The sequence below is a fragment of the Chlamydomonas reinhardtii genome, chromosome 17 (genome assembly GCF_000002595.2).
Source record: "Chlamydomonas reinhardtii strain CC-503 cw92 mt+ chromosome 17, whole genome shotgun sequence".
NCBI lineage: Eukaryota > Viridiplantae > Chlorophyta > Chlorophyceae > Chlamydomonadales > Chlamydomonadaceae > Chlamydomonas > Chlamydomonas reinhardtii.
Genome location: NC_057020.1, coordinates 1,254,954 through 1,276,928, shown reverse-complemented (window position 1 = coordinate 1,276,928; position 21,975 = coordinate 1,254,954). Strand labels below are relative to the sequence as shown.

The 21,975-nt window shown below is 63.9% G+C and overlaps 5 protein-coding genes across 5 annotated transcripts in view; 2 read left to right on the top strand and 3 right to left on the bottom strand.

Moving 5' to 3' along the window:
- CHLRE_17g705500v5 (uncharacterized protein) overlaps nucleotides 1-1,520 on the bottom strand; it is a 4,003-nt gene extending 2,483 nt beyond the window's left edge. Inside the window, exons 1-3 of the mRNA XM_043071988.1 lie at nucleotides 1,371-1,520; nucleotides 652-1,101; nucleotides 1-485 (exon numbers count right to left, since the gene is read on the bottom strand). The exon at nucleotides 1-485 is cut by the window's left edge and continues 2,483 nt beyond it. Coding sequence (XP_042914447.1) covers nucleotides 1-485; nucleotides 652-994 — 828 coding nt within the window. The 5' untranslated portion in view covers nucleotides 995-1,101; nucleotides 1,371-1,520. The remainder of the gene's footprint in view (nucleotides 486-651; nucleotides 1,102-1,370) is intronic.
- A 1,382-nt stretch (nucleotides 1,521-2,902) lies between these two features.
- On the bottom strand, nucleotides 2,903-6,430 carry CHLRE_17g705450v5 (uncharacterized protein). Its single transcript, XM_043071987.1, has 6 exons — nucleotides 5,787-6,430; nucleotides 5,220-5,623; nucleotides 4,805-5,021; nucleotides 4,362-4,642; nucleotides 3,788-4,098; nucleotides 2,903-3,535 (listed from the first exon to the last, which is right to left on the bottom strand). The coding sequence occupies exons 1-6, from the start codon at nucleotides 6,133-6,135 to the stop codon at nucleotides 3,379-3,381; spliced, it is 1,719 nt and encodes a 572-aa protein (XP_042914446.1). The 5' UTR covers nucleotides 6,136-6,430; the 3' UTR covers nucleotides 2,903-3,378.
- Nucleotides 6,431-6,613: 183 nt separating this feature from the next.
- On the bottom strand, nucleotides 6,614-9,230 carry CHLRE_17g705400v5 (uncharacterized protein). Its single transcript, XM_001691671.2, has 7 exons — nucleotides 9,049-9,230; nucleotides 8,861-8,955; nucleotides 8,700-8,781; nucleotides 8,371-8,498; nucleotides 7,991-8,101; nucleotides 7,524-7,640; nucleotides 6,614-7,283 (listed from the first exon to the last, which is right to left on the bottom strand). The coding sequence occupies exons 1-7, from the start codon at nucleotides 9,119-9,121 to the stop codon at nucleotides 7,140-7,142; spliced, it is 750 nt and encodes a 249-aa protein (XP_001691723.1). The 5' UTR covers nucleotides 9,122-9,230; the 3' UTR covers nucleotides 6,614-7,139.
- Nucleotides 9,231-9,380: 150 nt separating this feature from the next.
- CHLRE_17g705350v5 (uncharacterized protein) lies at nucleotides 9,381-19,852 on the top strand. Its single transcript, XM_043071986.1, has 20 exons — nucleotides 9,381-9,637; nucleotides 9,711-9,832; nucleotides 9,922-10,079; nucleotides 10,157-10,267; nucleotides 10,337-10,504; nucleotides 10,747-10,908; nucleotides 11,588-11,664; nucleotides 11,874-12,031; nucleotides 12,347-12,519; nucleotides 12,792-12,954; nucleotides 13,184-13,310; nucleotides 13,555-13,734; nucleotides 13,996-14,154; nucleotides 14,244-15,149; nucleotides 15,369-15,509; nucleotides 15,704-17,165; nucleotides 17,356-17,475; nucleotides 17,732-17,989; nucleotides 18,173-18,306; nucleotides 18,574-19,852. Exons 1-20 carry the CDS (start codon nucleotides 9,555-9,557, stop codon nucleotides 18,755-18,757), a joined length of 5,046 nt encoding a protein of 1,681 aa, XP_042914445.1. The 5' UTR covers nucleotides 9,381-9,554; the 3' UTR covers nucleotides 18,758-19,852.
- Nucleotides 19,853-20,340: 488 nt separating this feature from the next.
- CHLRE_17g705316v5 (uncharacterized protein) lies at nucleotides 20,341-21,920 on the top strand. The gene is made up of 2 exons (XM_043071985.1): nucleotides 20,341-20,576; nucleotides 20,982-21,920. Exons 1-2 carry the CDS (start codon nucleotides 20,460-20,462, stop codon nucleotides 21,102-21,104), a joined length of 240 nt encoding a protein of 79 aa, XP_042914444.1. The 5' UTR covers nucleotides 20,341-20,459; the 3' UTR covers nucleotides 21,105-21,920.
- The last annotated feature ends 55 nt before the right edge of the window (nucleotides 21,921-21,975 follow it).

Sequence of the window (21,975 nt, the reverse complement as noted above, 5' to 3'; positions counted from 1 at the left end):
AGGCGACGGAGGCGGGGGAGGAGGCGGGGGCGGGGGAGGAGGGGGAGGAGGCGGAGGGGGCAGCGGGGGAGGAGGAGGAGGGGGAGGGGGAGGAGGGGGAGGAGGAGGAGGGGGCGACGGAGGAGGCGGGGGAGGCGATGGAGGAGGGCGCTTGATGCCAGGGGTCACCGTGGCAGGTGGAGGTGAGGAAGGTGAGGAAGGCTGCTGCCACACGCAGACGGGACAGCAGTCGTGGCCCCCGTTGAAGACGGCATACTGGTAAATCCCCGGCTGGCCCAGCTTGTCCGAGTCGAAGAACACATCAAATGAGTTGCAAGGGGGCTTGATGGTGATGCACAGCTGCGCGCTTTGCATCGTCGCCCGGTTTGCGTTCAAGCCGGTGATGCGGATCTTGCCGACCGTGAACTCAGTGTCAAAGTGGGTGGAGCCAATCTCGTTGACGCCCGCAAACGTCACCGCCGCCACGGCCTTAGAGCAAGTCTTCTCTGTGGGGCGCAGTTGCAGCAGATGGAATTGTTAGTCTCATTCCGAGGCTCATGGAAGACTGCGCACTGGAGGGCACTTGCGCTTGCCGGCACGCTGTACCCAACCGCCGTGGCCCCAACCTCCCCCGCGCCGCCGCGCCAACCCAACCCCGCCCCAATCGCTCACCAGCTTGAATCTCAATCTTGTCCATGAGTCTGAGGATGCTGTCGCAGCAAGCGTTCCCGCTCTGGCAGCCAACGTCCTGGAAGTTGAAGCAGACCTGGTAGTTCCCGTTGGCCAGCGTCTGCTCGCTGAACCGCATCATTTTGTAAGGAGTCGTCCCGCACCGGTAGTCAGAGCATCGGCAGAAGGGGAAGCCGAAGAGGTACGCCGCGTCCGGGTCGTTCGGGTCGAAAGGCGGAGACGGTGTGTCGCCATAGACTGGCTGTGCCGATCCTAGTTGTAGCGACGCGGCGAGCGCGAGCGCTGCCAACGTCAACGCCAGCAAGCAAGGCTTGCTGGTCCCCATTCGTCCCGCCGCCAGGCTAAGCTGCGGGCTGTCCTGAAAGCTTGTTGCGTCGGGATGTCGCCTGCTGCAAGTTCCTTGCCGGTCTGCAAATAGTCGCTGCAAGTGGCCTGCATGATAGAGACATATAACGTGAGTATGTTGCGCGAGAATGTTGCGCACGAGGGCATCGCCCGAGAGAGAAGGCCCGGCCCTGTAGCATTTTGGACAGCTGCGCGAGCGTCCCCCATAAGGCCCCTTATCCCCTGCTGTTATCACATGCTATAGGCGGCAGAAAAAATAGCCCACGCCCGGGTCCAAGCCCGCTGCTGTGCCAGCGCCCTCCCGCTTGAAAACATTCGGAGTCAAACGCCGCTGTAGCTGAGCGCCCGCTGCTCACCAGGGCCGCTTGATATAAGTCTTCGGTACTAAAAGCTCCAGCAAGGTACTATGCTGGTGGGACTTGTTGGTAGTGCGTCAATTGAAATGTTCCGGGTGCTAGGTGCGCGGTGGTGTGCAAGTGTGGTACTATGAACCATAAGACACCTGTACCGAGGCAAGTTGTGAGTAGGCTGGGCGAGCAGCCTCGGTATTGAGTCGGGGCAGAACACGGCGCCTGTTGCCTCTCCCCCCATGCGGGTACGTAGCGCAACCAGTAGCGCTGCGGGCTGGCCGTCGTCGAGTTGCACAAGCGCGCCTTAACTGTAGGGCCTTCTCCAATTGGTAGAATATTGATTGCCACGTTCTGAACGGCGCGGCGATCGCGCGCGCGGGCCGGCCCGCCGTCGTGCAAAAGCAGCATGGCGCGAGCCGACGAGCCGTCGTCGGCACGACGATCGTCGCCGATGTGACGCGCACTTGATAAATCTTATTTATTCGATTAAATTGGTTCGCGTGCCGTGAGCTCGGCAGCATGCGAGAGGACAAATGCTTCGACACACTGCACGTGCACCGGCCGGCCCTCTCTCTGCCCGCTCGCCTGCTCTCACACATGGCCTCCGCATCCCATGGTGCATCGGCACTTTCCACATTTACAGGGTCTCAGTACGGCATGCGGACAGGGGATTCCCTGCCCTGGTCACTCGCCCCGACTTTCGCCATCTCTGGCTGCTTGCCACAAGCGCATCCGGCATCCCTGCTGCGTATGGCAACAACGCACTCCTAGAGCGACTTATGGGACTGAGTATGGGTAGCAAGCGTGGGCTGTGTGGCCCTGCGTGGACACATTTGGGCTTGAGGGCGACCTAAGGGCATGCGTGGGGGCATACCTGTGCCCCCATGGGATACGGTACGCGTTGCTCCAGCATTGACTTCGCTCCAATTTTGGGGACATCCGCAGCGGAGCTGGCCCTTGAACGCAGGACGCAACAGAATGTTCTACGTCATGCGTTGCTGCAGGGTGCGCGCCCATACATTGCTACGGGTGCGTTGCAGAACTGTATTACTCCGCCCCCCATACGCGTCTAGCCAGGGGAGGTTACTCCACTGCGTCCAACCGACTGGCCACTAGCTGAGTGATGAAAGTATCAGAGTAGGGCACACGGGCTGAGGGACCTGATCAGGCCCAGTCACGCATGTCTGTCTTGCGCGCCGGGCTCCTCGGGCTCGACACAACCTTTAACCCCTCGCCGACATCGCTTCAGAGGTGCATCCGTTGGACCAAGATTCCCTGTCGGCTGCTGCATCCCCCCAACCCACCTGTCCTAAGTACCCCGCAGCACCTCTGTGGGAAGCTCAAGGTTGCAGAATGGGCACACACACACGGCCTCGACCAGATGATGCACCCCTAATGCATACAGATGCAGACTGTGGGGCAGGGGCTTGGGCAGGGTGCTGTGCATCCAAACCTCCCCTGATCCAAACCTGGCCCTGCGCTCTCGTGATTGCTGCTCAGGACAAGCATGCCACGAGACTACCGGTAGGCTTTGGTTGATGGTGGCATTCTTACAGCCATTGCCAGTCATAGCATGGACTTTATGTCACCCGCACAACAAATGGATTGACTTAGGCAAGAGGGACGACCGACTGCACACTGCAGCCCGGCTTTAAGAGCCCATGAGCCTGCCTGAGCCTCCGCTTCAGTAAGCGCAATCACCAGCGCGTATCAGTTCTTGGCTTCCTGACTACAAGCGGCACGACAACCACGCTTGACTCTGCCTTCCAACCCTGGGTACTGTCGCATGTACGGGCGTGTCAACCGCTGGCATGTGTGGCCTTGCCGCTTGTCCCCATGATGCTGCTAAATTGCGTCTTCATCGCAAGACCAATAATGTACAGAGCTGCGTCCCACTCACTAAGCAACCAAATACGACCGACCCAAAATTGGCGGGCGCGGTTGCCACTTGCCACCACAATGCTGTTGTATGAAGTCGCAGCCGCTCACACGTCACGCAAAACCTGCCTCCACCTCACGCCGCCACACCCTCACCCTCGGCCTCCGCTGCCGCTGCCCGCTGCTGCAGCTTGGGCGCCTGCTCCCGCACGTACTCCTCCAGAACGGCGTACATGGCCAGGTTCGGGAACACCTCCTCCGGCGACACCTCGTGGCCCGTCAGCGGGTCCTTTCTGAGGGCGGACACGGTTGTGGGCGGGGGACGTGGGCATGAGCGTATGAGGGACATACACAGCGTTTGCATGCGATCTAGACAGGATTGGCAGCGGAGGGCCGAATAAGTGCGGTTAAGGCCAGTGGGTTGCCGGGGGGCTTTGCTTAACTACATGTGCCCTGCAGGTGAGGTAGGATACAAAAGCCGCAGCGCAAGCGTCATTAGCCCGTGGTGTCAGCGGCGCTTACACGTGCGCCAAGCCACCACTCACCTGGCCTGCTGCAGCCAACCAATGATGGCGGAGCGCTCGTACGTAGCGCCCGTGACGGTGACGGCGGGCTCGGTCAGGATGAGGTGTGTGATTGGGCACAGCAGGTGCCGCGGCGCGTGCTCTGCCTCCTCCTGCAACGCCGCCGGCACCTCCACCGGCGGCGGCCAGTGCTGCCGGCGGCGCACCACCACGCAAGCCGTCACGCCAGTGCCCGGGACATGGGGCCGCACACCACCGTCGTTAGCGCCGTCGGCATCCTCGCCGGCAAAGCCGCCGGCGCCCTGCCGGTGGTGATGGTGCAGGCCGCCAATCTGATGGAGGCAAGGCGACACGCGAGCGGCAGGTTACGAATAGGACGGCAACTGTGCGAGCTCAATCCGCATGTGGGTTGGCATCGCAAGCACTCAGGACACCCACATGGCGCCGTGCCGAACTGCCGACCGTGCAAGCCCGTTCCAAAAGCCATGTCTCCGCCACTATTCGCCCTTCCATCCCTTTCATCGCCCCAACGTCCAAGCCCAAGCATTCTTCTTCCCGCCCAGCCACAGCCCCCGCCCGTGCGTTCCCCACTTACATCCAGCATCCCGCCCTGGTTGGGCTGCAGCGCCATGAGCATCATTGCCGCCGCCGCGAACGGCGCCCACAGCCCGTACATGTACACCGCCATGCCCAGCAGCACGCGGCCTGGCAGCAGCCCCGCCGCCAGCCACAGCCCGCCCAGCACATGGCAGCCCAGTACGGCCGGCACGCCGTGACTGCACGCCACGCACTGCAGCGCCGCCTGCGGCTGCCGCCGCCACACCAGCGCAATCAGGTGCGCCGCCACACGCAGCTCACAAGCGCCGCGGGTGAGGCCTGCAATTGCAAGTCGGAGGCAAATGGGTTGATGAAGCTAGGGGCTAACCAGAGAAGGCACACACGGCGCCCGCAGATCCAACGCCTTACTTCCAACCCAGGTGCAGCTGCGCCGGTAAAATGAGCGCCATGGATGGGATAGTAGTTCCACTCATTACTCACTTGACAGCACGGCCCAAGCGGCGGTCAAGGGCGCGGTGGCCGCCAGGCTCATGGCGAAGTAGCAGGTGAGGGCGCTGGGGCACAGTAACGCCAGGGCCCAGAAGCACAGCCCGCTTAGGCCGCTCGGAGGCGCCTGCGGCCCTTTGGACGCCTCGTCCCGCCACATGTACAGGCCCAGGGTGCGCATCCAGCCAAACGTTAGCTTGTTGGCGGCGCCCTGAATGCAAAAGAAAGCAAAGGCGAAATGAGAAGGGGCTTGTCACTGGAGTGAGACACACAGACTCAAGGCTATCGCCCCGACCGCCCAAATGTGCGCGTACGTGTTCACAAGTATATTTTCACATTATATGCCATCCCTAATGCCCTGGGCCCCACGCACTATTGATGTTTGGCGAACGCGCACCGGTCCGCTCACCGCAATGTCTACCCGTGTATTGCGCATCGCCATGAGCGCGCCGACGGCACCGCCATCTGGGTCGGCATCCCACAGCCACGCTACCAGCAGCGCGGCGCGAGGCGCCGTGAGCAGCCCTGCGGCGTACAGGGCAGCGGAGGCGGGCTGCGAGGCCAGGTATCCCGCCACGTCCACGGCATGGGTGCTGGCCTGCCGCAGAGCGCCCTGTGGTTGTGTAGGGCTTGCGGTGGTGCATGCGACCTTCTCGCCGGCGGCGGCGCCGGGCTGGTTGCTGGTGTCGGGGATGCCGGCCGCTGGTGTGGTGTGGCTGCCGCTGGCAGCGGTGCCATGGCGGTCCATGGTGCGCAGGACCACCTCCAGCTGGTAGTTCGAGAACAGCATGGGGATGCGGCTGGCGGTCTCTCCTGTGAGGGGCATGACAGGGATAAGCGGATACGAAATGGCCGCACGATCAACCGATGGAGAAAATCAAAGCAGCGAAAGGGCACGTACAGCCACGGCAGCGGCCACGGCGGGGGAAGCGGTCAACTTGCTTGGGGAGTGAGCGGCCTGCAGTAACCCTCGCACCTGGGAGCCCAAAGAGGGTCTGGGCAGATAACCGGTAAATGAGGTTGAACGGATGGAAGCTCACGTAGTTGAGCTGCAGTACGCGCTGTGCATCCGACGCCGCAATGCCCAAGCCCGGCGCGCTTGAGCCCGCTGAGGTTGCGCCCGACGCTGCCCATGCCCAGGACGTGGTGAGCGCGAGAAAGACGCCCAGAATGATCGCGCCGGCAACTAGGACGCGCTTGGGCTGACGCAAGCGGAGGCCTAGCCCGACGATTTCAACGCCCCCATCGCCAACGGCGCGGCCCTCCGCCTCCTCCCGCTCGGCCGCTGCACGAAGCAGCCGCTGCTGCGGGTCATCAGCGTCCATAGTATGCAACAATATACGTACAGGGTCTGTGGCAAACCCACAGGCTTGCAAGTTTCGCGGTTTGAGCTGGCGCCTGGGCTCGCTTCGATATAATAGATTTGGACACTAGCAATGGATCACGAGTATGCAGAATTGATTCTATAGCTCAGATTTTAAAACAAGTGTTGAAATCAAGCAGGGAACGCAAGCAAAGTTTCGAGTCTCGAATTCCGCCCGCATGGATACGAGGGCGGTTTGCTGAGGTGGAGGGGCGTGTTTCTTAATCCCGAGCTCAGGGCTTTTCCATGATGTTATGTTCGTGTTGAAGATTTGGATATTGCTCAAGGACCAGCGAGCGAAGAGGCGGGATGCGGCCGCCGCAACGTGCCGTGCTTCTGTGCACCCGCCGAATGCCCCCGCTTATTACCCGCCCCGGTGACCAGTACCGCGTACCAAATCCAGAGCTGCTGCGGAAGAGCATCAAAATTGGGGACTGCTCTATGTTCACCGGTTACAGCACAATGGCGAGGGCATCGCCGCGTTCCCACACGAAGCCACAGTGTGTCTCAGGCATAACTACGATTACTGTACATATGGTGCCGCTGCCATGCCGCACCTTCACACACCTCCAAGCTGTGTATTCCGCGCACCTGAGCCGACATGTTCCCCCCCTAGACTGTGGTTCACCCTGACAGCAACCACACCCGCAGCACTCGGGTGGGTTGGAGTTGAAGCACACCCATGCGTCTGGGCGTACTCCCCGGATTGCCCCCGTGCACTCCCTCCTGCTCAATGCGGTCTGTTCTAGGAACAGCCGGCGCCACGCTTGTCTTCCTGTCCAGACCCTATCAGCGCGCTGAGGTACCCCACGCCCGCCGCCTTTCGCGCGGACCACAACCCCACACCATGCAATCCACCAGCCGCCGCGCACCCCCTAACTCCACAGCTTGACATCTTCCCCTCGCTGGCCTCCTGTACCGCCTCCTCCGCCACTCCCCGCCGCGCAGCCAGCGCCGGCCCTGTATCTAATCGCGCTCGCTGATGATGGTGAGGTAGTGGTCCACCTCTTCGGTTGTTAGCACGCGGAACGAGCCGTCGCCGCCCTCCGAGCCAGCCCGCACCACGCCCACTTCCAGGTCCGACGACTTGAACTCCTCGCTCAGCACGCCCTGCCGGGTGGCGGGTTGCAGGTGCAATACTTGTTAGCATGCGGGTGGGCTTGGCGGTATGTGTGGGAACATTGGATAGCTAGTCTGGCGAGCATGCACCGGATACGGGCCAGGAACTCAACCGCATCGATACAAGGCAGCACTGCCAAAACGGCATCAAAACACAGTGCCATGCGCCCCTACGATATCCATGTTTTGGTGGCAGAGTCCCCGCTCGCCAGTCCATCTCCGCGGCCGCACCTGCAACGCCGCGATGGCGGTGGTGACGGCCTCGTCGTAGGTGAACTGCGGGTTGCTCTTGAACTTCTTCTCCAGGAAGTTGTTCGCCTCCGTCTCCTTCACGCCCACCGACGTGGCCTGCGCAGTGGAGGGACAAGGGATCCGGGAGGGGGCGGTGGGGTGAGCATTGCGACAGCGCGATGCAATGAGAGTGCGGCTAAGTAGCCCGCACGGGCCATCGGCCGTCTGTGCCGCAATGTTTCCTGTCCATGCGCTACCGCGCTGTACCAGTGCTGAGGCTGTTTCGGGCCCAGCCAAAACGGCTGGCCTACGCTAGCTCAGTTGAACACGCCTGCAATGCCTGTAGCCGCTTCACATCCTGCCGTGTACCGCCAGCTTCACTGTTTGGGGGTTTGGCCTGTGCCCGTAGGCCGTGGTGCGCCTCTGTCTTGTCCGCCCCTGTCACAAAGCCCTCCAACCAACCCCACCTTGTAGCCGACGTAGTAGCCGGCAGGGTCCACCTTGAATAGCTGTGGGCCGCGCTCCTCGTCCACGCCGATGAGCATCGACACCACGCCCAGAGGCCGCATGTAGGCGTGCTGCGTGGGGGTGACAAGCGGGGGGACTTACGGCGGGGTGCAGATGGTGGTACTGCTGTCCGATCCATTGCGGCTTTCCTCCCCCCTGTCAAGCATGCGGTGCTGCCAACGCTCACACATGTCCTGTTACAGGCACTACCTGAAGCCAAACCTGGCCAGGAAAAGCTCCCCGCGCCCGACGCTCAACCGCAACGAGCCCAAGCACCCGCCCCACAGCTCCTTCCCTTCCTCCTCCCTTAACCCTGCACATCCCCTGCCCGTGAGCGCACCTGCGTGTACACCTGCGCCTTGTCGGCCAGTACCTTGGCCAGGTAGTCCACCGGCACCTCGTACCCGAACTTGAACCGGAAATCAGCCGCCTGCTGCCGGGCCTGCTGCACGATGGCGCGAGTGTCCGCTGCAGCCGCGATAGCGCATGGCAAGACGAAGCAGCGTCAGGCGCAGGTCGCGACCGTCCGGCCATATGCGGGCCGAGCTACTGACAGCGCCAGGGCGCGCGGTGTGCCGGCCGGCCCCACCGGCCTTGGACCGCCGTGTCAGTTCCCGCTCCGACCCACCCCGCCCCGCGCCCGCCCCCCCCCCCCTTCCCCAACCTCACCTGGAAGGCCAGTCACCAGCATGCCGATGAACTTCGTGATCTTGAACAGGCGGGTCACGCTGGTGGGATCTATGAGCTTGTCCTGTGGACAGCACGGCCCCGCTATGTTAGTGACCGCATCAGAATGCTTATGTCATGTAAGCCATGTCAAGCCCACACACCTGCACTTTCTTTTGCGTCACGAAAACGACGCTGTCCTTTCCGCGGACACCAATGCTGGTCACGCCAGCCGTCCGAACGGCCTTGAAGGCATACTCTGTATTCCATCATACGCCAAAGAAGGAATTAGCAAAAGCTCTGCTGGGAGCGCGAATGCGCTCTCGTAAGCGCGGGATCGCCGCGGGCTCACCAACTTGGAAGAGCCGGCCCTCCGGGCTGAAAATGGTGATGTGTCTATCATATCCGCTGCCTCCTCGACTCATTGTAATCGACTATAGAGTGCGGGGCCGGGTGAACAATCTCAACCTAGGAATGCTAGTGTCTGCAGCAAGTAATGCGGGGGAATGGTGTGACTGTAAGGGGTTTAAGCACTCGTCGTAAACCTAGCGTGTAGGCGCTGGGAACAGCTGTCGAGGGCAACCATCGCCATCGCAGGGTTTGATTGTGTGCGTGCTGGGGTCCCACCTGGCACCTGCAGCCACTCATGCCTCCTGTTGTCCTGTACATTGGCCTAATTTTCTGGTCACACATGAGTATATTGAACCTACTCAAGCTTCCTGGTCTCGTAGTGCAAAACTTTACTAGTGGGAACAAAGCGAAAGACAAGGTCTATAACTGCATGTTGATAAGCATATCAGTAACAGAATGCATTACTTAAGAGGGCGGCACTAGGCTGCGTGCCAAAGGCCCTGTGAAATGGGGGCCTGCTGTTCGTCTGCGTCCGCTTACCCGGAGGAAGAGGAGGACCACTCGGACCACGGAGAGCAGCCTATTGACATGTAAGGAATACTGACAGGTCGATGATACTGGCGGTCTGACGATGGTGATGCTTGCTCCGGTCTTGCGCTGCAGTCGCTTTTCAAATACATCCCAGGATGGCCACGAGCGGCCAACTCGCTCAACCATCCGCTCTACGCGTGGGAACCGCGACCGGGGCAGCGCAGACTTCGGCCCACCCGTGGGGACCCGCTTTGGTGAGCAGACTAAAAGAGGGCAGCACGAGCGCGGTTAAGACCGTTGCATTGTACTGGAACACTCAATTATAATGACATTGCATTTGCAGGGTCGTCGCGGGGAGTTCCCTCCCCATCCTGCTCTTCTGTTTCACTCGTGCCGGTCGCCCGAACCGGCAGCTACGATGTGCGCGTCGCTTCTCGCACGCGCCAGAACGGCGGTGATGGTGTCATTGAGACGACCCGCCTCATTATCGATCACCTCAAGGTGGGGCGCTTGCCGGGGATGCACAGCTGTTCTTGTTACGAAGCCGTGTGTGTAACGCAAACTTTCGACGCTCACAGGGCAACGTGTTCATCAATCAATATTTGATCATCAAGGACCTGGGGAAGGGAGCCCACGGCACGGTCAAGCTGGTTTACAACACGCAGGACGACATGTTGTATGCTATGAAGGTGCGTTTAGCAGGCTCTGTTGCAGCGCTGCATCTCCCCGCCACCGCCTCACGAGCCCCCTTGCTCCAGGTCATCCACAAGCGCCGCATGCGGCGGCAGTCGTACCTGGCGGAGCCGCGGGCGGTGGCAAACATGATGCGGAACGTGGGGATGTCGCCGTTGTCACCAGGGAGCCAGACGGAAATGCAGCGGGGGATGAGCCCGCTAGCGAGCCCGCGCACGCCCAACGGCATGACGGTGAGACACGGGGACCACTGGCATAGTACATGCGTGGAGGGGGCGTAGGCCTGAGACGCCGCGCAAGCACCGGCGGCGGCGCGCGTGAGCAGGAAGGGGGTAGCACGCACCCACACGCCAGCACCAGCACCAGCACTTCAAGCCGTACCCTGACGCCTAGGAGACATCACTCCTGTAACCCAGGGGTAGCATCCTAGCCTGCGCCCCGCAAATGTTTTTCATGCTTCCTTGCAATGTGATAGGACGAGTACAGCAACGAGATTGCGGTGATGAAGGAGCTGGACCACCCCAACGTGGTGAAGCTGTACGAGGTGATCCACGACCCCTCCAACAACAAGCTGCTCATGACCATGGAGTACGTGGAGGGCGGCTGCGTGCTGGCGGGCAGCAGCCCCACGCAGAAGGTACGCACGCCCGCGTCGTGACGCAGCGGCGTGGGGAGGGGGCGGGAGGGGAGGGGAGGGGGCGTGGTGGTGGTGGGCAGCGACGGCCGCGGGGCCGCGGAGGAGTGGACGCTGCGGGGCGTGCATGCGGGTATGGCGGATGGGAGGTCACTTGGGATGGATGCCGGGAGTGCTGCGAAAGCGCCACTTGGAGCTGGTGCCGGAGGCGCGAGGATGAGCAGCAGCCGGAGCTGTGGCGCTGGAGCCATGGAGCCGGACTGGCGCTGGCTGGCTGGGTGCAGAGCCGGACTGGAGCTGGCTGTGGTGGCCAGGGCTAGGGCAGGCAGCGCAGACCAGCGGAAGGGCTAGGGCGGCATGCAGCAGCCCAGGCCACGTGGGCAACATCAGTATGGGGTCGGGGCTGCGAATGGGGCATGCAGGTCACGCGCCAGAATGCGTGCCAGCAGCCGTGGGTAACCTGAAGATGGGCGCTGCGTGCAAGCGCTGTTGCTGGCTGTGCGCATGGGAGGGGGCGAGCGAGATGGAAGGGGCCCAGCAGCAGCAGCGGCGGCGGCCAGGGAGGGAACACTAGCGCAACAGGAATGCCCGGGCTGCTGACATCCCTGGCTAGGCCTGGGCCGACCGCGCGTGTGGGTGGTGGCGACTTGACGGCTGGCTCTTGACTTGACTTTGGCTGCAGATCCCGATCCCGGAGGCCACAGCGGTTAAGTACTTCCGTGATGTGGTAAAGGGGCTGGAGTACCTGCACTTCAACAGGTGGGCGGGCGGGGCAGGGATAGGGCCGCGCCGGGCTGGGGCAGGCCGGCAGGGGTGCGCCGTGCAGCGCTTGGCGCAGGCATGACGGCTCGTCGTGCCGGGTATGGGGGAGGTGCCAAAACAGCTTGCGGCGCGGCGCTGTTAGCACAGCCTTGCTGCTGCTTGGGACACCAAAACGCTAACGCCTGACACCTCGCGGCGCTTCGCAGGATTGTGCACGGCGACCTGAAGCCGGACAACCTGCTGATGAGCAGCTCGGGCAAGGTGAAGATCAGCGACTTTGGCAGCGCGCGCTTCTGCGAGAAGAGCGACATGATCTTCGCCACGGCCGGCACGCCCACCTTCATGGCGCCTGAGATGTGCCAGGGTGGGTGGCGAAGGGGGGCGGCGTGGGGTGGTTCGGGGGGTTGGGCTGGGCGGATGGGTTCGAGGAAGGAGGAGGGTTCGCAGGGGCCGGGTACAGGGAGAAGGGCTGCTGCTTGGCAGCGAGGAGTGCGGCGCGTGACTGCAGGCAATGAAGGGTGTGGCGGCCGACTTTGCGCAGCAGCCGCTCAGCCGGTAGAGCCAGGGGCGGGAAGGGCAAACACAGGGCACAAAATCAGCCGTTCCGCTATGCAAGCTCAGCTCTGTTCCGCACACACATGGCATGTATGTTGTCCGGACTGCGGCCTGGCCCCTGCAGGCAAGCAGTTCAACGGCTTCCCGGGCGACATCTGGGCGCTGGGCATCTGCCTGTTCATGTTCGTGTTCGGCAAGCCGCCGTTCGTGGGCGCCACCACCTACCAGATCTACGAGGCCATCCAGCGCGCGGAGCTGGCCTTCCCGCACGAGATACCCGTGTCGGGCGAGCTCAAGGTGGGGCGGGGTTGCGGGGACCGCGGCTGGGGCTGGAGGGCGGCAAGGGCCGGGGGCTGCAGAAATCAGTTAGCGGCCGGCTGCGGGTGGGCAGTATTGGGCACCGCCGGCACTTGACGTGCCGGGCGCCTTCCTCTCATCTCATCTCCTCCCCCCGGGGACAACGAGCTGGAGCGCGGCCGCCCCGACGGCCGCTCATGTGGTAACGACTCCGTCTGCAGTCTCAGTGAATCCTGTGCCGCTTTTCCAAACATCCTTGCAACCCCCCGCAGGACCTGCTGGGGCGGCTGCTGCAGAAGGACCCGGCGGAGCGCATCAGCCTGGAGGAGATCCCCGCACACCCCTGGGTGACGCGCGGCGGCGCGCTGCCGGTGCTGCAGACCTCCAACGAGCGCGCGGTGCAGAGGGTGTTCGAGGCCATGCGCAAGCGCAACGGTGCGCGCAGGCTGGCCGCGGGAGGGAGGGGCGGGGCAGCTGCTGAGCCGCTGAGCTGCTGGAACGGACGGTGGGAGAGGAGGGCTCGGGTGGTTGGGGGTTGGGGTGCTGCGGCAGGTTGGCACAGGGCTGCCGTAGGGAACAGTCTCATCCCGATATGCTACCTTGCATAGTGTGGGCACAGCTTCATGTGGTTGTTGTTGTCGCCGTATGCCGCTTGTGTAAACAGAGTCTGGCGGACGGCGCACGGAGCCGTCCACGGTGCCGCTGGCCGCGCCGCCGGAGCCGGTGGACATGACCAAGCTGGTGCCGGACGCGGAGGTGCGCCACTACAAGGACGGGGACGTCATCATTGCGTGAGTGCTGAGGGCGGGCGGGCGAAGAGGAGGATGAGGGAGAGGGAAAGGGAACGCGTGGGCACTGTGTGGGCTGTGTACCGGGGAGGGCAGGCAGCGAGAGTTGAGCAGACTCGACGCCATGCACGGCATGGCATGGAGCAAACCAACAGCACCGACCAGCGGTCAGCCAAGCCCTCTGCTGGACCCCCACCCGGCTCCGTGCCCCTGATCCCTCTGCTACCCACCGACCACCGCCCCGCAGCCAAGGGCACGTGCCGGAGGGCCTGTACTACGTGCAGGAGGGCTATGTGGACATGATGCTGATGCCGTCCGAGAAGAAGCTGGTGGCCGACGAGGACTTTGCGGACGCCATCGACGACGAGGAGGACGAGGACGACGAGGCGGTGGTCACCGCCACCGCCAACGTGCTGGACAACCGGAGGTGCGCGTCGCAAGGGGGACTGGGGAGCTTGCAAGGGTGGGCAGTTGTGTTGATGTGCGCGGTCATGGGCTAAGGAGAGCGGGCGGGGGCCCGGCGGAACGGAGAGATACAGAGCACTAGAGGTGGCGTGGGTTAAAACGGCAACGGTGGAGAGCGGATCTTATATGGGGTTACCATGGCGGGTACAACGCAGAGCTTGGTTTTCGCGGGCGGAGGCATTCATGCCGGATGGATGGTCGGTTGCGGTCACTCTGCGCACAGGAGCAACGGCAGTCCGGAGGGCGACGGCGACGACGGCAGCGGCAGCGACAGGCGCAGCGGCAAGGGCGGCGGGGATGATGATGATGACGAGGATGACCGCAAGGAGCGCAAGGGCGTGGACGACTTCATGGCGCTGTTCGGGGCGCGGCTGTCGGACAGGTGCGGCAGGGGAGGGAGCTTAGACCGCACGTCCACATCACATCTCTATTTCCCACCATCTGCTGGTGCACACTCATCCTCAACTACAGGGTGTCGCCGCTGGGATCCAGCCCCAACGTCACGCCGCGCAACCACTCGGTCGCTGTCACTCCGCGGCACGGCAGCCAGACGCTGGCGCCGCGCAACAACTCCACCACGCTCGCGCCGCGCTACGCCAGCCAGTCGCTCATGGCCGGCCGCCGCACGCACCACCACCTCTCGGACCATCACCACCTCTTGCGAGCCTCCCACGCCTCCGCCTCGATGCCCCTGCCCATCCCGCTGCAGCCGCAGCACTCCTCACCCACGCCCGGCAGCGGCTCCGCCACACCGCACCACCACCTCCCCGCCCACCTCGCAAACCTGGCCCCCGCCAGCCCCAGCCGCTCCCACTCCCGCTCCTCCACCGCTGCCGGCGGCGGCAGTGGCGGCCTGCTCCACTCGCCCCGCCAGAACAGCGTCTCCAGCCGCCTGGGGCCGCCGGGCGGCGCCGGCGCGGGCCCCCGCATGTCCTTCAGCGGCGGCGGCGCGGGCGCACTGCAGATGCGCCTGCCTAGCTACAGTGCCGCCGGCGCGCAGCCGGGCGGCGCCGGCGGCGCGGGCCCCATCAGCCCCTCGCCACTGGGCCTGTCCTGCAGCAACGCCGCCGACATGCTGGACGACGAGGTGACGCGGCACCCGCCCCGCGACGAGCGCAACCCCCAACACGGCCACGACCACGACCGGACGTCCCGCGACCGCGACCGCGCCTCGCTGACTGACAACACCACGGACGGCGAGTCGGACGCGCGCGCGACCAACAACTCCACGGCGCCGCTGGACCTGCTGCGGGCGTCGGCGTCGGCTCGCGACCCCGCGCAGTCGCCGTTCCTGGTGCCCTCGCCGCCGTCCACGTCTCCGCAGAACAGCCGGCGGCAGCTGATGCAGGAGCCCAGCTTCAACCCGCGGCTGCAGAGGTGCGCCGAGTGCCGGGGGGCGGGTATGTGGGGCATGGGAACGGATGGAAGGGGCGCCGTGTGCTGGGCCAGGAATTGTGCTTGGGGGCTGGGCTGGCACATCTGTTTGGGCGCTGGCTCAGAGTGATTGTTATGTTTCTTAGACAGGCAGCCCATGAGCGGCTGCTCACAGATAGTTGCTGAAGCTAGTGGCTCGCGTGTGCCCTGCCGTGACCACAGAGAAAACAGCGGGCGGCGCGGGCTCAGCCGGTTATCGGGAGCGGACTTGCTCCCTGCCAGCGCGGCGATGCCCGTGCCATCAGCGGCGGTGACGTCGGGGCCAGGGCGGCTGGCGCTGCTGGGGAGAGCGGCTTCCAACAGGTGCGTTTATGCGCGCCTGTTGGGTGTTGGCATGTGTGTCACAGTGCGGCCGTGTGGGGTTTGGGAGGGGTTTTGTGGGCTGTACAGATACAGATTGCGATGTGCCCCCCGCCTGTGCACGCTCACGTCACGGTCGCTGGCGCACAGTCCTCACTCATGGCCCTGTGATCCGTGGCCTGCACGCCCTTGTGCAGGGCCCGGCACTCCATGGACTCGGAGGACGGGCAGAGCCACGAGGCCGCCGGCGGCAGCACCAGCCGCCGCGGCGGTTCCTTACTCGGGCCCCATGCCTCTGTCCCCAACCCCAGCACGCCGCCCAACTCCTCCGGCGGCGCCCTGTCCTTTCCCTCCACCCTGGGCTCGGGCACGCTGGGCCACCCGCCACTGCCGCCGCACCACCCGGGCTCATCCTTCAAGGACCGGAAGAAGGACGGGCACAAGGAGAACGGCGAGTCAGGGAGCGGCGGCAAGGACAAGCACAGGGACAAAGACAAGGAGGACGATGTGCTGCTGCTGTCGCCGACGGAGTCGCGGCGGCTCAGCGTCACGGCGGGCGGCAAGGGCAGCTTCCGCAAGCAGGGCGGCGCGATGGGCGGCGCCGGCGTGGTGGTGGCGTCGGGGCCGCCGGGGTCTGTGTCGCCCGCCAGCAGCCTCAGCCGCATGCACAGCGCGGAGCACGGCAGCAAGCCCATGCCGGGGCTGCTGCCGGTGTTCGAGGCGATCATGGGCGGCAACGACTCGGTGGCGAGCGAGGGCGCCGCCAGCAAGGCCAACAGCGCGGACAGCATCATCAGCAACGCGGACATCAGCATGCAGGCCTCCTCGTCGAGAGGCGGCTGGCGCCGCGAGCGGCCGGCGCCGGTGCAGATCGGCGGCGGCGGCCTGCCAGGCGGCATTGTGCCGCACCCGCAACCGCTGGGACCGCGCGCGCCCAGCGGCGGCGGCAACCTGGCGGGCCCACTCATCGCGCGCGCAGGCTCCAACTCCAGCAGCGCCGGCGGCGCGGCACCGGGCGGGGTCTTGCATCCGCTGCCGGAGTTGATAGCGTCCGGTGGCGGTGGCGGCGGCGGCAGCGGCGTGGGGGCAATGAGCCGGTTCCGTGGCTCGGTGCGGCGCTCCCAGACGCACGACCTGGAGCCCACGCACCCGCCGCTGGAGGACATGGATGTGGCGGAGCCGGACCGCACCAGCACCAAGGTCTCGCCGCGCTACGGTCCCGGCGGTGCTGTCATCACCGCCGCCGGCGGCGGCCGCGACCGCGGACACGACTCCATGCGCGGCATGGAGGACGACGACGCGACAGCGGCGGCGGCCGCCGCCGCCGGTGGCCGCGCCCCTCGCTCTCGTGTGTCTGGCGACCGCTCCTCCACGGAACGGACCACGCTGGAGCGCCTCACGCCGGAGCGCCTCACGCCGCAGGGGCTGTCCACCACGCAGGAGGAGGACTCGTACGACGCCGGTATGAGTTCAGCGATGTCGCTGGCGCAGCGCCGCACGCCCGACGAAGAGCTGCGGCAACTGCCGCGCCACGCCTACACAGACGTGGACCGCACCGCCAGCGGGCCGCCGGGGCCGCCGCCGCCCGAGTACTATGAGGGCGACGGCGCGTACAGCTCAGCGCAGCCGCTGGCCGCCTTCCGCAGACCCGGCGCCGACGTGAGTTATTGTAGTATGGGAGTAGGCCTTGGGGGAAGGGGCGGCGGGAGCGGGCGCTACTGGATGCTGGAGACCCTGGCGCTGTTGCTGTCGTTCAGTCCAGGGTTGTGCTGGGTCGCGCACCCATGTTAATTGCGCACTCGACGTGTTCCAAGCGTATGTTTTCGCAACTCCTTGCCACATTACGCAGGCGGCGCGCAAGGGCCGCATGCGGCGCCACTCCACCTCGTCCTACAACGCCACCAACATCCTCACGCGCGTGCTAGGCGTGTCTACTGGCGGCGCGCCGCTGGACCGCTCGTCCATCCAGGTGCGTTCGTGGTGGTACAGGTGCCTCATACTGGGGTTGCCGCTGCCTCCTCGGTGACCGGTGGTCAAATGTCCCCTCCCAGTCGCTGGTCGCTGCCTCTATGCCCCCCCTCTGTGTGTGTCGCTGCCGCTTCACCCCCGCGCCTGCCTCGCATTGCCTTTGGCCCCAACATTCCACCCTTTACACATCACACCCCGCCTTCTCCTAACCAGTTCACTATGCTTGTAAACCCGCCTTGCTCGCCACGCCGCCGCAGGAGTGGTCCACCACCAGCAAGTTGGCGCAGAAGGCCATCCAGCGCTCCGACTCCATGCACAGCCGCATGGCGCAGATGGTGCTGCGCGCCAAGCAGCACGCGGTGCGGCGCAAGCGGCGGGGCTCCATGCAGCTGGTCACCACGCGCGGCCCGGGCAGTGTGGTGGGCGAGCTGTGCATCGACGGCAAGCCCGCGCCCAGCCCCAGCACCGTGGTGGCCAAGGGGCCGGTCACACTGCTGGTCATCAAGAACGAAAAGGTGAGACGCGGCGGCAGCAGGGCGGGCGAAGTTAGAGAAGTGGGAATGGCAGAGTGTGCGGCGCACGAGAAGGGGTGTGCGTTTCATGAACTTGCTGTGTTCACATGCCTGGCCTGCCGCCGCGCGTGCAAGCACCCCACCCACCACACGCGCATGCATACACACCCAACCTTATGCCCGCAGGTGACCAAGTACCGCAACCAGCCCAGCGTGATGGCGGCGCTGCACCGCAGCCAGAATGCCAGCCTGGTGCAGGAGGCCATGGAGCGCTTCGTGGAGTGCGAGCAGGAAGTGGTGGCGGTGGAGGTCATCCGCAGGTGCGGTGATGATACTGAGGGACCAGGGACAGGCGTTGGCGTGGGCATGGGCGGGGGAGTTGTGCTGCGGCAAGGCAAGGGACGGGAAGCAGCGATACGTGTCGGTGTAGGAACGCTGTGCGTGCCGGCGTTGCAGCTTGGGTACCCTACTACCGTAGTGAGGCCGCGCTGCACTGGAGGCGTTCGCGAGTGAGCTGCGTTTGTGACGGTGACGTGCTCACGCCCCCGTTGCCTTCCCGTGACGTGCCGCCCGCTCGCTGGCCTCAGGACCATCACCACGGAGCCCATGCACGGCCCGGGCGGCGGCATGGACGTCATGGGCGACGAGGGCGACGGCTACACGGACGACCACGACGACTACGCGGAGGTGGACGGCGAGGGCGAGGAGGGCCACGCCGACGGCGAGCGCGTGTCCAGCGAGCGATTCATGGCGGACATCTACAACGCTTAGCTATAGGCGCAGCTTGCCTTCCATTAGCAACAGCTGGACTGAACAGGGGTTGGACTCGCAGAGGTTGCAGGGTTATGTGATCAGCGCAGGCAGCTGCGTGCGGAGCAGGACAGGCAGGGCAACAGGCAGGCAGGCAGACAGCCGGTGATTTGCACGCTCTGTTATTATGGCTGGCTGGGGTGGGTGGGCTGGGTACGTACATGCGAGTACGGCATACGTATGCAGGAGTGTGCGCGTGCTGCGCATGTCGTGTGCGATTCCCTGCTGAGGGTCTTGCCTGCCACCGTAAACTCCGGTGCGGTGTGGGCAAACTGTAGATTTATCAGGCGCTGGGCGAACTCGATACGCGTGCTGTGCGTTACTGTTTTCATCCCTGCCCTGTTCATGACTGCGTGTGGTGCTCCTGAGTCATCGTGTATTATTCCGGCACCCTTTGGTTGCACCTTGGTCCGTTTGGACTCGATGACCAAGTCCACAACCCCCTGCCCTGCTGACCGTGTAGCTCTTGCACGGTTCGTGAACGCGTCGATAGCAGGCTTTGAGCACGTGTGAGTGCGGTAGTGCACTGTGCTGTTGTGCATGATTCCAACCTTGCTCAACATCACACTGAATGCGTGGGGTCGAGTACCCAACAAGGGATTCTCATGTTGTGTGTTTGCGTGGCTGGCTGTGCGCGTGTGTATGTGATCAATACAAGGCGCGCGGATTGCAACGAACGAGGAAGGGTGGGCGGTAGGCTACGCATTTGACGTGATCTAATTACAAGATATGACGTGACCCAATGAAGCAAAGCATACTGGTGGGGCTGGGAGTGTCCGTTCAGTCGTAGGAAAGCTGCGAGATTGAAAGCTTGCCCGTGCATGTGTAGGTATATGTTTGTATGGTATGGAGTCGCCGGCATGATACCATGCGAGAGGAGCTTGTGCAGTGCGGTGTGGTGTGCATGAAGACTTGATGCAGCGTGCCGTGCGGCCCGTGCGTGCGGCCAAAGACGGCGACACCGGCCAACCGAGGTCAGGGGGGTGGCCGTGACCTAGACATGGTTGTGGCTTCGGCCTGTGTATGGCACTGCGCCATGTGTTACCGCCGTTCCTGTCATCCAATCATTCCAAGATTTCCAACGTTCACTAGCACTAAAAGTCAGTGGATCGGGTGCAGGTGTCAAACGCTGGAAGTGCTGGTCTGCTAGGCCGCGGTGGACCGCGTGTCTGCGCGCCAGCAGCGGCACTGATGGGCCAGGGGCGTAGGCTGGGGTAGAAAGGTCCTAAATCCCCGGCCTCACACAGGTTCCCTAGGGGTTTCGTCAGCCGCAGGGTCCCGGTCAAACCGTGCAGTCTGGGTGGTCGTGCTGCTCCTGCTGCTGCGGCCCCTGCCTGCCCCAAACTTGCATACCCGCGTGGCCCTGAACAACCCGCTTCGGAGCCCGCGTCGGAGCCAGCAGGTTTTTTGGGCTGAGCCCCCCCAGCGCAGCGTTCCAGGGGGGGGGGGCGAAGCCCCCCAGGAACACCCCTGTCCGTCGCGCTGCGTTCGTGCGTCGGCAAAACATAGCATACTGGCGCAAACCGCGACTGCTACGTATTAGTATTTGTTATCGCCTATTGCCTGGCTTTAGCGGAAGTCCTTGTGTCTCTGGTCTACGTACGCATTCGTTCCCACCACACTCGTCATTTGTGTGGCCCCCCTCCCTCCCACCCTCCCGACCATGCAGACCTGCTACAACTGCGGGTGTCAGGAGATGGCCATCAAGCGGCTTGGGGGCTTGAAGGAGGGGCAGCGGCCCTGGTCGGTCAAAGTCTGCAACGACTGCTTGACGACCTGGGTGAGGACCGTGCACCGGTGGCGCTGGTGTTCTCCAGGTTGGTTTCGGGCGCATCCTTTCTGGTAGTCCCAAGCAACGCCCGGCCGCCGTCGTCCAGCCCAGCCATCCCAATACAGCAGCCGCTTTCTGTCAGCCAGCCATGGGCGCGACCGTCCACAGCGTTTATCGTCGGTTACGAGGTAACATGTGAATTCGCAACTTGCGCTACTGACTGCCTACTCTCGTGCCGCCTGCAAGCCCACTCCGCCGTCCGCTCTGGTCTACGTACGCATTCGTTCCCACCACACTCGTCATTGACCGTGCATGTGCGGGGACGGCTGGGCACTGGGGACGGATTGATTGACAGGTTGACGGTTGGGACAGCTCATGTGCGCTCTCTTCTTCCTCCCCGTTCCCCATCCCCAGAACCGCGACGTCTCCGCCGCCAACGTGATCCGTGTGCTCCTCCTGCTGAAGCTGATGGGCTTCGAGCGGCCGACCAAGCTGCAGCGGCCGCCATGGCCGCCGGCGGCGGCGGGGCCGGGCTGAGAGCCTGAACGGCGCCAGCAGGGCGTGGGGCTGAGGGTGCACGTGTCGATTGGCGGCGAGTGACGTGACTAGTTTGTTAGCTGCGGGTTAGCACGGACTGTGCACCCCACCCAACCGGCCACGTCCGGATTTTGCGGGGATGCGAAAGGCCCCCAACATAGAGGCGTGTGCTTAGTAGGCGCCCGCGTCAAGGTGGCTGGGTTGATAACGAGGGGAGGGCTCAGCCCTTTTCCTGCCTCCCTAAGGCAGCCACCTCCTTTTTATTATGTGCATGTTGTGTCTCTGTGCAGCCCACCGCTTTCAAACGACAACTGACAAACGGTGAAACGGGCACACGGCAGTGGTTGCGGAACCTGCAAATTCGCAGAAGCGCAAGCACCGGATGGCCAGGCGAGGGAGAAGGCATGGTGGGCCATTGAGCTGTTTGTGGTGGTACACACTGGTGTGTCGATGAGTAGCCGACTAGCCGTCCGGCGTTGATGTCCCTGCGACGGTGCGGTACGCGGGCCTGCGCTGCTGCGTTTTGAGGGCAGGACATGTCCGGTGTGAGCCCCGCTTCGGAGTCAGCAGGTGTACGATGTGTGATGGTTATGACTTATGACCTACCGCTTTGGAACAACATCTGGCAAACGGTAGCCGCAATCGACGCGGGAAATTGGTATTGGCTGCGGAGCCTGTCAAGCGGATGCAAAACCTTCCAGGGGTTGCCCACTCGGCAAGTCAGCAGGGCCAGGGGAGGGGCAGATACAGCAGCGCCACAACCTCAAGACGGCAGATGGTAGATAATTGTCCGAAATAGTGTAACGGACAAGCATGATGTCGGCAGTCTTGTGGAGACCTACACGGGCTGCGGCAGCCGACAGGGTGCCGA

Coding starts and splice junctions, on each gene's coding strand:
- CHLRE_17g705450v5 (XM_043071987.1), bottom strand. CDS start 6,135: ATGGACGCTGATGACCCGCAGCAGCGGCTGCTTCGTGCAGCGGCCGAG. Junction 5,624..5,786: donor GACCCTCTTTGGGCTCCCAG/GTGCGAGGGTTA, acceptor TGCCCCTCACAG/GAGAGACCGCCAGCCGCATC. Junction 3,536..3,787: donor GGTTGGCTGCAGCAGGCCAG/GTGAGTGGTGGC, acceptor GTCCGCCCTCAG/AAAGGACCCGCTGACGGGCC.
- CHLRE_17g705400v5 (XM_001691671.2), bottom strand. CDS start 9,121: ATGAGTCGAGGAGGCAGCGGATATGATAGACACATCACCATTTTCAGC. Junction 8,956..9,048: donor GGGCCGGCTCTTCCAAGTTG/GTGAGCCCGCGG, acceptor GATGGAATACAG/AGTATGCCTTCAAGGCCGTT. Junction 8,499..8,699: donor GCTGGTGACTGGCCTTCCAG/GTGAGGTTGGGG, acceptor TCGCGGCTGCAG/CGGACACTCGCGCCATCGTG.
- CHLRE_17g705350v5 (XM_043071986.1), top strand. CDS start 9,555: ATGGGGGCCTGCTGTTCGTCTGCGTCCGCTTACCCGGAGGAAGAGGAG. Junction 13,735..13,995: donor AACGTGCTGGACAACCGGAG/GTGCGCGTCGCA, acceptor CTCTGCGCACAG/GAGCAACGGCAGTCCGGAGG. Junction 17,476..17,731: donor TGGACCGCTCGTCCATCCAG/GTGCGTTCGTGG, acceptor ACGCCGCCGCAG/GAGTGGTCCACCACCAGCAA.
- CHLRE_17g705316v5 (XM_043071985.1), top strand. CDS start 20,460: ATGCAGACCTGCTACAACTGCGGGTGTCAGGAGATGGCCATCAAGCGG. Junction 20,577..20,981: donor ACGACTGCTTGACGACCTGG/GTGAGGACCGTG, acceptor CCCCATCCCCAG/AACCGCGACGTCTCCGCCGC.